Source organism: Berghia stephanieae, chromosome 1 (genome assembly GCF_034508935.2).
Source record: "Berghia stephanieae isolate SIO BIC M18660-M18661 chromosome 1, UCSD_Bste_1.3, whole genome shotgun sequence".
NCBI classification, from domain to species: domain Eukaryota; kingdom Metazoa; phylum Mollusca; class Gastropoda; order Nudibranchia; family Aeolidiidae; genus Berghia; species Berghia stephanieae.
This window is the reverse complement of record NC_088360.1, coordinates 86,787,063-86,799,712: the sequence shown is the minus strand read 5'-3', so window position 1 is coordinate 86,799,712 and position 12,650 is coordinate 86,787,063. Positions and strand designations below refer to the sequence as shown.

The 12,650-nt window shown below is 34.9% G+C and overlaps 1 protein-coding gene across 5 annotated transcripts; it reads right to left on the bottom strand.

Moving 5' to 3' along the window:
- Nucleotides 1-5: 5 nt before the first annotated feature.
- Nucleotides 6-11,653, bottom strand: LOC144964742 (neuroglobin-1-like). Of its 5 annotated transcripts, XM_078899330.1 has the most exons (5): nucleotides 11,592-11,637; nucleotides 10,893-11,032; nucleotides 9,432-10,005; nucleotides 3,464-3,686; nucleotides 6-691 (listed from the first exon to the last, which is right to left on the bottom strand). In XM_078899330.1, exons 3-5 carry the CDS (start codon nucleotides 9,590-9,592, stop codon nucleotides 491-493), a joined length of 585 nt encoding a protein of 194 aa, XP_078755456.1. In that variant the 5' UTR covers nucleotides 9,593-10,005; nucleotides 10,893-11,032; nucleotides 11,592-11,637; the 3' UTR covers nucleotides 6-490. The 5 variants fall into 5 exon arrangements, with proteins under 5 accessions (XP_078755456.1, XP_078755448.1, XP_078755438.1 ...); XM_078899322.1 differs by lacking the exon at nucleotides 10,893-11,032 and having other exon boundaries at nucleotides 11,592-11,653; XM_078899312.1 differs by having other exon boundaries at nucleotides 9,432-11,032.
- Between the last annotated feature and the right edge of the window lie 997 nt (nucleotides 11,654-12,650).

Below are 12,650 nucleotides of genomic sequence, written 5' to 3'. Positions count from 1 at the left end.
AATAACCAAATGAGAATGAAGCATTGTGGTTAACTTTTGTTTTTAATCCATCTAATTAAAAATTTGGTCTCTGGGGGGCGATAGAGAAAATCCGAACTAAATATCCCTATCAGTATTTTTATTGGTAAGGAAAGGTTTCCGATTTATGACAAATTAATTCAGAGCAACTACATAAGAGTAGCGCCCTATCCAAAGGATAGCAAGCAATTGCTATTGTCCATTTCGCCCGGCGTGCTGGAATCAAGTAAGTACAGAATTATGAAATGCAATGCAAATTTTGAAAATCGTTAAAATGCGATTCTAAAATATCCATGACACTCAAACAAACACACATGTATTCATTTTTTTGAACGTTTATATCATTTAAAGTTTGATATGGATTTTAAGTTGGAAAATGTAAGTATGCTTCTTGGTTTTATAGAAATGTTACATACAGCATGCGAGAATATACTTTATAGGCAACAACAACAGATTATATCGTTTAGTATTTTCAAACGAAAGTAAATTTTGATACTATTGATTGTCTCGTCTTTTGAGGTTTTTCTTCTGCCCGTTGTTGACAAGCTTTCAGCCCTTTTGTCATTTGAAACTCGATGTAATCAAAAAGATGCTTGTAAGCAAGCTCTGTTTTATTGTCAAACTCCTCACCTAACTGGGCATTAATTGTGTCTCGAAGTGGAGGCCACAAAAACTGCAATGAAAAAAGCAAATGTAAAAATTTAGTTAAAGTGTCATTTTTAAACAGAGCAGTTAATTTTTGAAAATGAAAACATATAAGTTTTAAACGACGTATGCAATGAAAATGTATGGAATAGAATTATAATATACGCTCCGAATTCATCAGAAAAATCCTAGGATTTCCACCGAGATCCCAAGTCTTGACCTTTTGATAAAAAACAAGTGACATGCTGTTAATACGCCGCGATGGCATCACACGACACAATGTTGCAGAGACTATAAAGACTGGTTGCTAACACATTTCATATGCGACTATGTGGTCTTGTGGTATGACACTCGCCTTCGGATCGGAAGGTCCTGGGTTCGAATTCCACTCTGAGCGGCGTATAGTTGAGTCCTTGGAAAAGGCTCTTTACTCACATTCTCTCACCGTCCTTAGGTGTACAATGAGTACCTGGACGTTAATAGCTTCGTCTTTGTCCGAAAAAAATTGTAATATCCCCTAGAAGGCGTCATGTCTCCTCGGCCAGTAGTCGCTATATATATAAGACCTCCTTTCAAAAGAAAACCTCCCTCTAGAGTTGGAGCTGGCAAAGACAACAGCCATCTTAAAGTTGAGAAATAATTGAGAACTTATCCATTTATTGACCCGTATCTTTAATTAGTTTTTTTCACAAACTCAGGTAGGTCTACACATATTTTTGAACCGATGGGGTTCTACCTCAGAAGTAAATCTGAAATGTAACCAGGATGATTTACAAAATAAGATAAGCATGAAGAAAAAGGTTTTAGACCCTGAATTTGTATAAACAAAAAAGGGACGCCCTGGTAGATTTATAAATTTATTTGTGACACTATATTAATAAAACTTAGAAAACTCACAATGTGCAAGGCAAAGTGAGTTTGTTTTCTTCAATTCTAGCAAAGATCCATCGTCCTAATAGACTCAGATACTCAGGGCGATACGGAGCTGAAATCTACATTGATTACATGTACGCATACTCATAAACTTCCCCGCGGATCCAAACAAGAGGTAATGGAAGTAAAAACAGAGAAACGCATCAGTGTTCTAAGCCGAAGCCATGGGGTGTAAATCAACATCCCATCTTTGTATGTCTTAATGAAGTATTACTTTTGTACCTCTTTGGCATGAGCAAAAATTTTGTCTAATATTTTCTTCCACTTAATAGCCTCAATATGGTTGCTATGGCGACTTGCAAGCAAATTCATCTTATTTTAAAGTTCTTTTCTTGTGGTTTGAATTATTTGTGGCGTGATCGATTCAATTACAACCCATATTCTCATAAGCAAGAGTTTCGAAACAAAACGACGACTGCTATGGGAGATGAATAAACCAAACAATTGTTGTAGCGCGATAGGAAAAAGTCAAGCGGAGTTATATCAAGTGACCTAGTCGGCAGGGCGGTCGGTCCATTTCTGTTAATCTATCTCTTTGGAAACGTGCAGTTTAGAAATGCGTGTATAGACTGACCAAATTCTTGGGGAGCGCCAGCAATTCCAAAAATGATCAATGGCTAATATTCATATACTTGTGATACAGTTGTGATTGCATAAACTTCTAGCATGTCTAAATAGACACAATTTGCAGTTACCGTTTCTCTGCTGAGAAAAACGGGCCTATATGCATCAGCCCACAATCAAATATTCACTTTAGGGTCATTTCTCTCTCATTACATTTTCCTGAAGTTCTGATCCCAAATCTTGACACTATGTCCCTTTTATTTTTAGGGTATGAGTAATGTTAACTAATCTAAAAAGCAAATCGACTGCAAGAAATCGTTATCTTCACATATGCGTTGTGCCATTTCCTAGCCGTGTAGTTTTTGGAAGACTTGTAGTTTGATTATAAGGAAACAAGAAGCTGTTTTCTCAAAGTCTTGTGAACGGGTCTAAGAATGCAAAGCTCAGTCGACTGCCAGGCACTGAGCTCAGATGTGTGCGGCACCTACTGAACAGTTTCATCTTGATTTTAAAAAAGTTGACACTATTAATTGTCAAAGCAAATTTAGAATACCGTTTAAAAAATCATTTTTGATGTCCGGTGACTGTCTGCCAAACTGGGCAACGTAGTTGTACCACCTTTGGTGATTTGGTCTTATAAAAGCAAATAACCAGAAGAGATTTATGTTGCACTACTGCCATGTAAAAATATAAGGTAATAAAAAGAAGCCTTTAATTTTGCGATGATTGAAATCCAGATGAAAATATTTAAAATGACTTTAGAATAACAACTCCTCAATTTCGGAGACAGGCTTCATGGCCACTCTAGATAGTTGTCTGATATACGTCCAATAATAACCACATGATTAGTTTGTTTGTTTGTTGGGTTTTTTTTTTTGTTTGTTTGTTGTTTTTTTTTTTGTTTTTTTTTTTTTGCTATCATGGCAAGAAAGCGTTATAGATCTTTGTCTCCATCCAAATAGTGGACATAAGAATATCTCCTCCTTCCCCTGCTTCTTCTCGTCGTCATCCTCCTCCTCCTCCTCCTCCTCCTCCTCCTCCTCCTCCTCATCATCATCATCATCATCATCATCAACCTCCTCCTCCTCCTCCTCTTCTTCTTCCTCTTCTTCTTCTTCTTCTTCTTCTTCATCTTCTTCTTCTTCTTCTTCTTCTTCTTCTTCTTCTTCTTCTTCTTCTTCTTCTTCTTCTTCTTCTCTTCTCAACATCTTTTTTATCTTTGATTAAGATAACATGATAAATACTAAATCCATTTCAAAATTACATTAGGATATATATTAAAATAGATTTTAAACGTACTCACATTAAATAGGTCTGGTGTGACTGCGTGGTAATTGTGATATTCTCCAACGTCATGTAGTTTACCCACGACAGCCGCCAAATTATTGATATTTTCAATAACAAGAGAAAATACCTTCACTACACGAACGCCGTGCTCTGACAGTATAGAAAAATCCACAGTTCCATTTCGACCTTCCGTCATTCTACTAAAGAATTTGATCATTTTTTTTTCCATCTCGAAAAACCTGTTGAATTTTTCAAATATGAAAATTTAAGTTATTAATGGTAGTGTTTACAATAATAACAATTTCCGACCGCTATTCCAACGTGTAAAACCCACAAAACTATGTAAGACCTTGAAATCTACAGTCTGACAGAGTAAATTTACTGAGAACTATTCAACCAATTGGAGATCTAAAATCAATAGCAAAGAACTAAGTGATATTATCTTGATTCATTCTGTAAGGCTGGTAGAAAGGTGGACGTTTGAGGACGTCCGTAGACGGTTAAACGCAAGCGCTATTGATTACCTTCTTTATTTGCAATCCAATTAAACCGCAGTAAATATTTCAATTTCTCAAAATCAATATTCTGATCGTTAATAATGTAGAACGAAAGTAGGACGAATGTCCTCGGTCAACTGCTAACGAGGTATTTCTAGAAGCGCTCACGTACGTCTGTTATTTATATACAATTTTTGTTCTCATTCTTAACCAGTTAACTACCGTAATCTGGAAAATTGTATTTAAAGATTTGGCCAGAAAACTCGTTCTTCAAATATTGATCGATTTAAATGACCATCATCTTGGCAAAAACTCTCAAATCTGGGGCTCCGCAGATGGGACAATACAAAAAAATCATCTCAAAAAATCAGCCTGCCTCGACTGGGTATCGAACCTCAGCTCTTATTAAATAATTTTGGTAACCAACCAAACGGGCTTCCTTAACATCATACGGATTACCTTTTTGTTAGGATGATTTAATGTATTTTGTCTTCGCAAGAACATGCATTTTTGCTGTGAAATCTTTCCTGCATCACATCTTTGTTAATATCCATTCACCATTTGGAATGACAAGCAATAATAATTACTTGCAAACAAAGAACAGAAATATTGGTGAAAGGAAAGGTTGAAAGTTTAATATGTCTCATGGATCCTGATGAAGCCGAGCCCATGGTGTAGAGGTCAGTTGCAAATACCCGTATTTGAATCAAGAGATTGGTAAATTCGATTTTCGGTGGAGACAGGCCTATTAAAAAATAAAATGGAATTTTAAATACTGACTAATAACGCTCTCCTGCGAACTTTTTAAAAAAGCACTATTTATACAATCTAATTTTTTGAAAAGAAACTAAATGTTTCAGGGCCAATACACGTTGATTAATTACATTTCTCAAGAAATTTTTGGTACCGAATTTGATATATTTTCTGTATTTATCGTAGCTTCTCTCTAAACGGTCGATTATTATGGGTCGAAAACCATTATCCTTCAAATAGTGAATACTGTTCTAGACCAAATTAGAAAACAAAATAAGATCAGTGTGTGTGTGTGGGGGTGTGTGGGTGTGTTTGTGTGTGTGTATGTGTGACGTAAATTACAATAAGAGGACAAAAATATTATAAAATAAAACTGATTTCTCTCTGTTTTGGTATCCGTTACAATGTTAGCCATGAGCTCAATTTAAAAAGAGACATATACGCAGGGGCGTGGCTCTATTGGTTCAAATGGTGCCTGGCACCACATCCATGTTTTAAATATGGATAACAGCATTTTTAAAAATATATAAAACTGAGAAATGGTATATATCGCCTTTTATCAACAGTGCGAAACAGACTCCCTTTCTGTCACAACGCCTTCTATCCACGCTTTTCTCCCGATTCACACAGTCCGTTGATGACTGTCAGCGACTGTGTACCATGGCTGAGCGAGTGACTGGATTTCCCCACTCCCCACTCAAACGATTGCAAGGTGCGGATTTTCGCTGGCACCATTGAAGGCTATTACTATTGTGTGCCACTAGTGTTGCCACATTGAATACCTGAGAAAATGGCTCGAATTTTTACCATCTTCACATACGAGAAAAAACCCGCCTCAGGTGCCGAGAAATTTTTGCTCCAACTCTGTTGGACTGGGGAATAATAGCTAATTTGGGTCATTTACGTCATAATCATAGTATGGTAACTTCGACCATCTTTATTATTATCGAAATCACGATTATTAACAAGTTCATTTGTTTCTCTCTCTCTCTCTCTGTCGTGATTATTGTATATATTAATATATATTATTATTATTATTATATTATTATTATTATTATTATTATTATTATTATTATTATTATTATTATTATTATTATTATTATTATATTATTATTATTATTATTATTATTATTATTATTATTATTATTATTATTATCATTATTATTATATATTATTATTATTATTATTATTATTATTATTATTATTATTATTATTAGTATTATTATTATCATTATCATTATCATTATCATCATCATCATCATCATCATCATCATCATCATCATCATTATTATTATTATTATTGCTGCAAAAATTGATATGAAGGAATGTGAACGAGTTAAATTAAACATTTCTTGATAGTGATGCTATATGCTAAATGCATGATCTTCGCGTGAATATGCGTGTTTGACTTTGTGTGTGTGTGTGTGTGTGTGTGTGTGTGTGTCTGTGTGTGTGTGCGCGCGCGTTCATCACACACACACACAGATAGGTAGATAGATAGATAGATAGATAGATAGATAGATAGATAGATAAATAGATAGAGAGAGAGAGAGATCTTGTATGGTGTCATGTTTGATTTCCGAAGCGGAATGGGGTTGTTTCATGACGTAACTACAGTACTCTTTTAATAGGCTATGGGCTGTTTACATTCTTACGTTTTGTAAGTTTTGAAATGACCCTTTGTTCGATTGACATTCAATGTCTGCATGTGTCCTTTAGCCATTTCCCTCAGTGTCCAAACTCCAATCAATATATTCGTTCGTGATTTCTATAAACAAACTATTGAAAAGATTTGCAGAGATAGAAACATCACCATGCAAATTTACTTTACAAGTATGTAAGTTTTTTTTTTCTTTCTTTTATATTCACAAATGAAGCATGTGTAAGTCATTTTCGTCTGGCACCACTTTATACTGTAAGCACGCCACGCTGCTGCCTATACGTTATTTTGAAATGCTTGATATTTGCTTGCAGATGAAAAATAATCCTTCTAATAGCTTGTTATGTGTTGTCACGTAAATGCCATTAATTGAGGAGCAACACATTATGTATTTGACAGAAATAAAATAGTTTTTAGATAGTGCTATATTCACTAAACATGCTCAAAGCGCTTTGACCATCTCTATACCAACCATAGGAAAATCATCATATTCGTTACGGTACAACCAATAATTTTCTCATTCAAATTTATTTTGGTACATCACAAAATGTGAAGATTTTTTTGTTTTTGTTATAGTAATCAGAACTTAATGCTGTGTTTACAACTTGTTTTGCTGAACAAAATTGTGTATATTGTTGTGGGTTTTATACTCCTCTTTGAGTGTTTCATAAACAAATAAGGTCGACAGTAAGGAGCGCCAATGACTTTGGTTTTCCGCCAGCTTCAGAACCTAACCCCAGATGCAACAGAAGGATGTTATCTCTTTTCCCACGGCTCTTCTCCAAATCTCCAGTGGTCTCCCCCTTTTACCATTACCCTGTGGTGTCCTTCTGAACGTTGTTTTCGGGATTGCTCCTCGTTCATCCGACAAAATTGTTTATAGCATGTACTTTTTCCTATAGATTTTTAAAAATCAGTATTTTTTTCTGGGTGGGGATGATGCTTCGGGGGGAAAAATCCCGGAAAGTAGTTTGTAAGGAGAGAATTAAAATAGTCCCAAGCCAACAGCAATACTCAAAAATGCTGGATAAGACTTGATGCATGTGAGGCAATATTACCATTTATTTTAGCCTGGTATTCATTTTACATTTGTGAGGTAATGTGAGAAAAGAGCCTTTTCCAAGGACTCAACCTGCGCCGCCCAGAGTGGGACTCGATCATGGGACCTACAGGTCCGACGATGAGAGTCATACCCACAAATACCACAAAGTCGCAAGTTTAGAGACATGTGAATCAATATCAAAAATAGAATAACAATCTTTAACTCTCCTTGATTTAAGAGGCATTCTACTTCATTATAAAACGTTTAAATACCAGTATCCTTGAAATCAATTTTTACCTAAACGTGACTCTCTGCAAGGAATGGCCCTTCACATTTTCAATCATTCTAAGAACTGTTTTCTTCTGTCTGGCAAAAATTAACAATCATAGATGGGTTAACCAATCATTTTACAAAACGGCTCCATACTTGTTGCCATTTCACTTTTCGTGATTATTTTGCTTCGATGCTCTCGAAATATAAAGAAGAAATATGTCATGTTGTGTATGATACAAATCAAATATAACACAAAGATACAGAGTGGTCGATATGTTTTTACTGAATATGAAAAACTAGCGTTACATTCTTGGCGTTTGTTATTAAGAGATCTGTATAGCTATTGAGACAAATATTTGCCTATGAAGCTACAAAAACAAATGTTTAGCATTTCTGAATTACAAAAAAGCTCTTTTATTGTAACATCCAGATCACTAAATGACCCTCCACCCCCTACCCCACGAAGAAAAGGAAATGGATGTGCAGTCTTTAAATAAAAGCATTGTGGCTAACAATAGAGTGATTAACGAAGATTTGATCTATGACATACTTCACTGCATGTGAGCATGGGATTGTTTCAGCATGTCACATAAAAAGATAAACATTAGTCATAAAAGGAGCTTGTTTTGAAGCATGTAATAGTATCTTCTTCTTCTTCTTCTTCTTCTTCTTCTTCTTCTTCTTCTTCTTCTTCTTCTTCTTACATTAAGGCTAAAGCTTTAGGCTGAAGATTGTATGGCCGTCTTTTCCGTAACAGGGGTTTTAGAGGGAAGCAGGGAGCGATTTTTTGAAGTCATCAGTCAAAAGGGCTTGTTTACAAGTGGTTGGTAGGGAGTTCCAAAGTCGGATGGTGGAGGGGAAGAAAGAGTAAAGATGATGATTTGTTCTTGAGTGGGGGATTTCAAAATTAAATGCTGAGTTTCTTGTTTTGTTATTGTTCCGTTTCAAATGGTTAGTTGGAATTTCGAGTTTTCTGTTTTGTGCTTTGTGGAATATGAGGAGTGTGCTGATGGAATGTCTTTCATGTAGCGGTTTCCATCAATGATCGTTCATGAGCTGAGTTACGCTCAAATCCCGCTCATAGTTTCCACTGACAAATCTGGTCGCCCGACGTTGGACTTTTTCTAGCTCATTGATTTTTTGTGATGTTTGTGGGTCCCACACTGAGCTACTATATTCCAGTATGCACCCTGCCCTGACATATGTTTCATAGCATTTCTTTTTCACAGATTGGTAGTAGTGGCAGATTTGTCTGTTGGTTCTATATGCCTTAGTAGCTGTGTTGGCAATACGCTTCTTCCACTTCATATTACTGTCCAGGGTCACGCCGAGGTACTTTGCATTCCCACATACTAAAACGCTCGGTTATGGATTTCATAGTTGAGTCGATTATGTTTTTCTTTTTGTTCGTCACCCTGAGGACATGACGCTTTTTGAGGTGAAATTCCATCTTGCCTCCCAGCACTGCAATTTATTTAGATCTTGCTGTTGTATAGCAGTATCGTCCCCGCTTTTTGCATACCGTCCTATGTATACGGTTTTAAACAGTGTGGCATCATCATTCATATTCTGATTAATATTTGAAAAAACAACATTCTGATCACTCTTCTTGTGTGAAATTTTGGGTTGTTATATTTTTCTTTTATTTAGTTCTAGCTCTGATTGCTTTGACACTATCAAAAGCAAATATTCACAGCTATCTTACTAACCTAGTTTACATAACATTTTGGTTTAAAAAGATATTAAAGTACAAGCTTACTTCTGAAAAAATGCCAAGCCAAATGCTTTTTGGTCTTGCTCTATACCAGGCCATGTTGCACGCAGTATCATCACTTCCTCTTGTGTAAAAACTTGAAAGCTGTCTAAACTTCTTGCGTGTGATGCAATTTTTTTTGCCTCTGCGGATTTTGTGCATCCCATAACATAGCATTCAACAACACGTCTTACTAACCTCACATAGTGAGGATTTTATTGTCTGAACGAAGCGTTTATCAATAATTTTCTTTGTCAGTTTCAGTTAGATAAAATTACATCGGTTTTTGTGTCACTTTAGAAGGGTGATTTGTAGTGTTGCAATACGTCGAGTACGTCTGAATTTTGAGTTTTGATTTTGTGGTTAAAGAGAAGGGAAGATGTCGCAATTTCTTTTTTCTCCACATCTATAAGACACCGAAGGGTTAGTAAATTTGAAGTTTGTTTTGAATTAAAATATGCAGTTACGGTTTGTTGACAATAGCTGAAATGAACTTAAATTTCTCAGTTGAATTGAGCCTTTAATCCACGTTCTGAAGGAGCTTCAAAGAATCCCCAGAGAAGTATCTTGCAATGATGAGCTGTATACAGGAAAACAATTAATGCCTTACCTATCATTTGACTCCGATATCAGCATAAGATTTTAGTAACTTAAAAACCTCATCTTCATTTCTACCTTTTACAATTTCATACAATGACAATTTCTTCAAATTTGGAAATTGAATTAAGCGATCTTAATCATATATAAACAGAAAAAAAGATCTACATCGAATCGGACCAAGCAATAGTACCTACTTTATGCATTACAAATCTTAAATCAAACCTTTCCTTATCAGTATCCATAATTCATTACAGAGTGGTGGAAAATCATTATCATTTGTCCTAGGTTAAAATTATTTGAAGACGGGATTCATTTTTTCCAAAGAATATTAGGAGGACAAAGGTATTTCGGGTGTAGACCAAGAACCAAGAAAATTGACTTTTGAAAGTACAAGAACGCCTGCTGAGTAGAAAAAAAAAAAAAAAGACGGCTATGTCACAAACGTTATAAAACAACTACGATAGAAAACTTCCGACACTGAGTACAAAACTGGTTAATCAACAGAACACACCAATCGCACCTCCTTCATAATTATAATCAAAACAGCAGGTATTCCTCAAGAAATAAATGCAAAGCCACCAGACTATACATGAAAATGACACATACAAAAATAGAATTTTCCCTCAAACAAACAATGAATTAGATAATCTACCAAACAGTATAATTATATAGAGATGTTGTCGTCTATATATTAAAAAGAATATTTGTATTGTTAAAAATCTGCGCAATGGATTGACATGCACAGTGCATCTAAATCTATTGGATTGGATTGGAACCATCAGCGACTGAGGTTAAGCAAATCATTTATCGGGCAAAGACAACTTATTATGGTTGATAAGAATTGACATCTTCCCAACTGATATATACATAACGATCTAAATGAATGAAACTATGATGCTAGAGGCAAGCTCTCTAAACTCTCGATGGTTTTGGTTTTGGAGTCGCGACGTTATGTTGTCTCATCTTGTTACACAGTCCTTCGGTTTTAACCAGTTAACTGCCGTACTCTGGAAAAAGATGTATTCAAAATATTGGCCACAAAGCTCGTCCTTGAAATATCGATTGATATCAATAACTCTCGTCTTGGCAAAACTCTTAAGTTACATACTTTGTCCAACTCAACCTGTGTATGTGTGACCGAGTACATGGTTTTTGGATGGGATGGATATTTTAAGACTCATGATACATTATCAATATGATGGACGTTTAAAAGATTACTTGTTCTGCGTGAAATGGAAAGTTGGCTTCATATAACTAATTGTGAAGATTAGATGAGCGTTGTCAAGTAATTTGATCATGGTAAATTTATAGGACTACGCAATTTAAATGTTTGAATTTGTTTTCTAATCTTTGTGTTCTTTACTCTTTTTTTTCTTGAAATTACAATTTGTTTCATTAATTGGATACTTTTCCCTTAAGACTTTAGGCTACAGCGTTTAATTTAGCGTGAGGGAATTTTATGTTTGGATTCTCTGAGGCTTTTTAAAAAATTGCTCAAACTCATTCAAATTTACCAAGAATGGATAGGACTTTGAATGGTTATACGATTAATGTTTATTATAATACCATTATTTCTTTCTAGCACCAATCACAATAGAATCGTATAATAAACATTATATTTGTTTACTTCAAATGTCAGTTTTGGTGCTTTTGGACGCGAACCGGAACTTACATTATCTAATTTGAGGAAACCCGCTATCTTTCATATCAAAAGATACTGAATATGACATTTTTTAAAATGCACACCAATAACATTATTGTTCCAGGGTTTGTTATTTGTTTGTATTTCTTTTTAAACATTTTTTTTCAAAAAGATTTTAGGCTCCCTCCAAATAGATCTACCAAGGGCTATAAAACGAGTTAAATAAATCCAGGGGAAAAAAAAAGAAAAAGGTAACATACACAAGAGTGCCAATCAGTTAGTGTGTTGACAGTTGTAATATTGAATGATTTCTTATTGCTCTGAAAAAAAGTCTTCGGAATTTATGTCTGAAAAAAGTTGTACTATCCTGCCTATGGAGATGGAATCATTTATGAAATTGTGACCTTGATTTATAAATCTTTATACAATGAGTACCCGCTGTAAACTTCGGAATCTCCAGGTCTGGGAGCTTTTTGACAAGATAAGGATTCTTTTAATCGACTGATATTTGAAAGACGAGTTTTCTGGCCAAAATTTTAAAAATGTGTTTTTTCAAGAGTGCTGCATTATTGTTATTGGTATGTGCTGTTTACGTTTCAGGCTTTCGCAAAAATAAATAAATAAATAAATAAAAGTGTTAAGACGATTCTACACAATTTTGCGGTTGATATAAAAAAATGAAATATTAGAGAACTTAAAAGACAGGTTGTTTACCCTCTTCATTGCAAACTTTCTGTCTACTTAAGTTAAGACTTTTGGAATTCATAAAATTGGTCTAATCCCTACTCTAGTCTTATCATCTAGTCAAAAAGCGTTAGTGTATGAATATTATTCTGTTTCATTTCACACGTAAAAGAAGGATAATATTCATCTTTTATTCCTCTCTTTTAATTAAGGGCTATGAGAGAATGAAAATAAATATCAGTACATACAAACGATCAATATCACATGTGGGTAGGTATCAAAATATTCAACTACTTACT

What these genes read in the sequence shown, in the direction of transcription:
- LOC144964742 (XM_078899322.1), bottom strand. Translation starts at nt 9,592, where the DNA reads ATGGGATGCACAAAATCCGCAGAGGCAAAAAAAATTGCATCACACGCA. An exon ending in GGCTTGGCATTTTTTCAGAA is followed by an intron (nt 3,687 to 9,431) that starts GTAAGCTTGTAC and finishes AAAATTCAACAG; the next exon opens with GTTTTTCGAGATGGAAAAAA. An exon ending in TCACACCAGACCTATTTAAT is followed by an intron (nt 692 to 3,463) that starts GTGAGTACGTTT and finishes TTTTCATTGCAG; the next exon opens with TTTTTGTGGCCTCCACTTCG.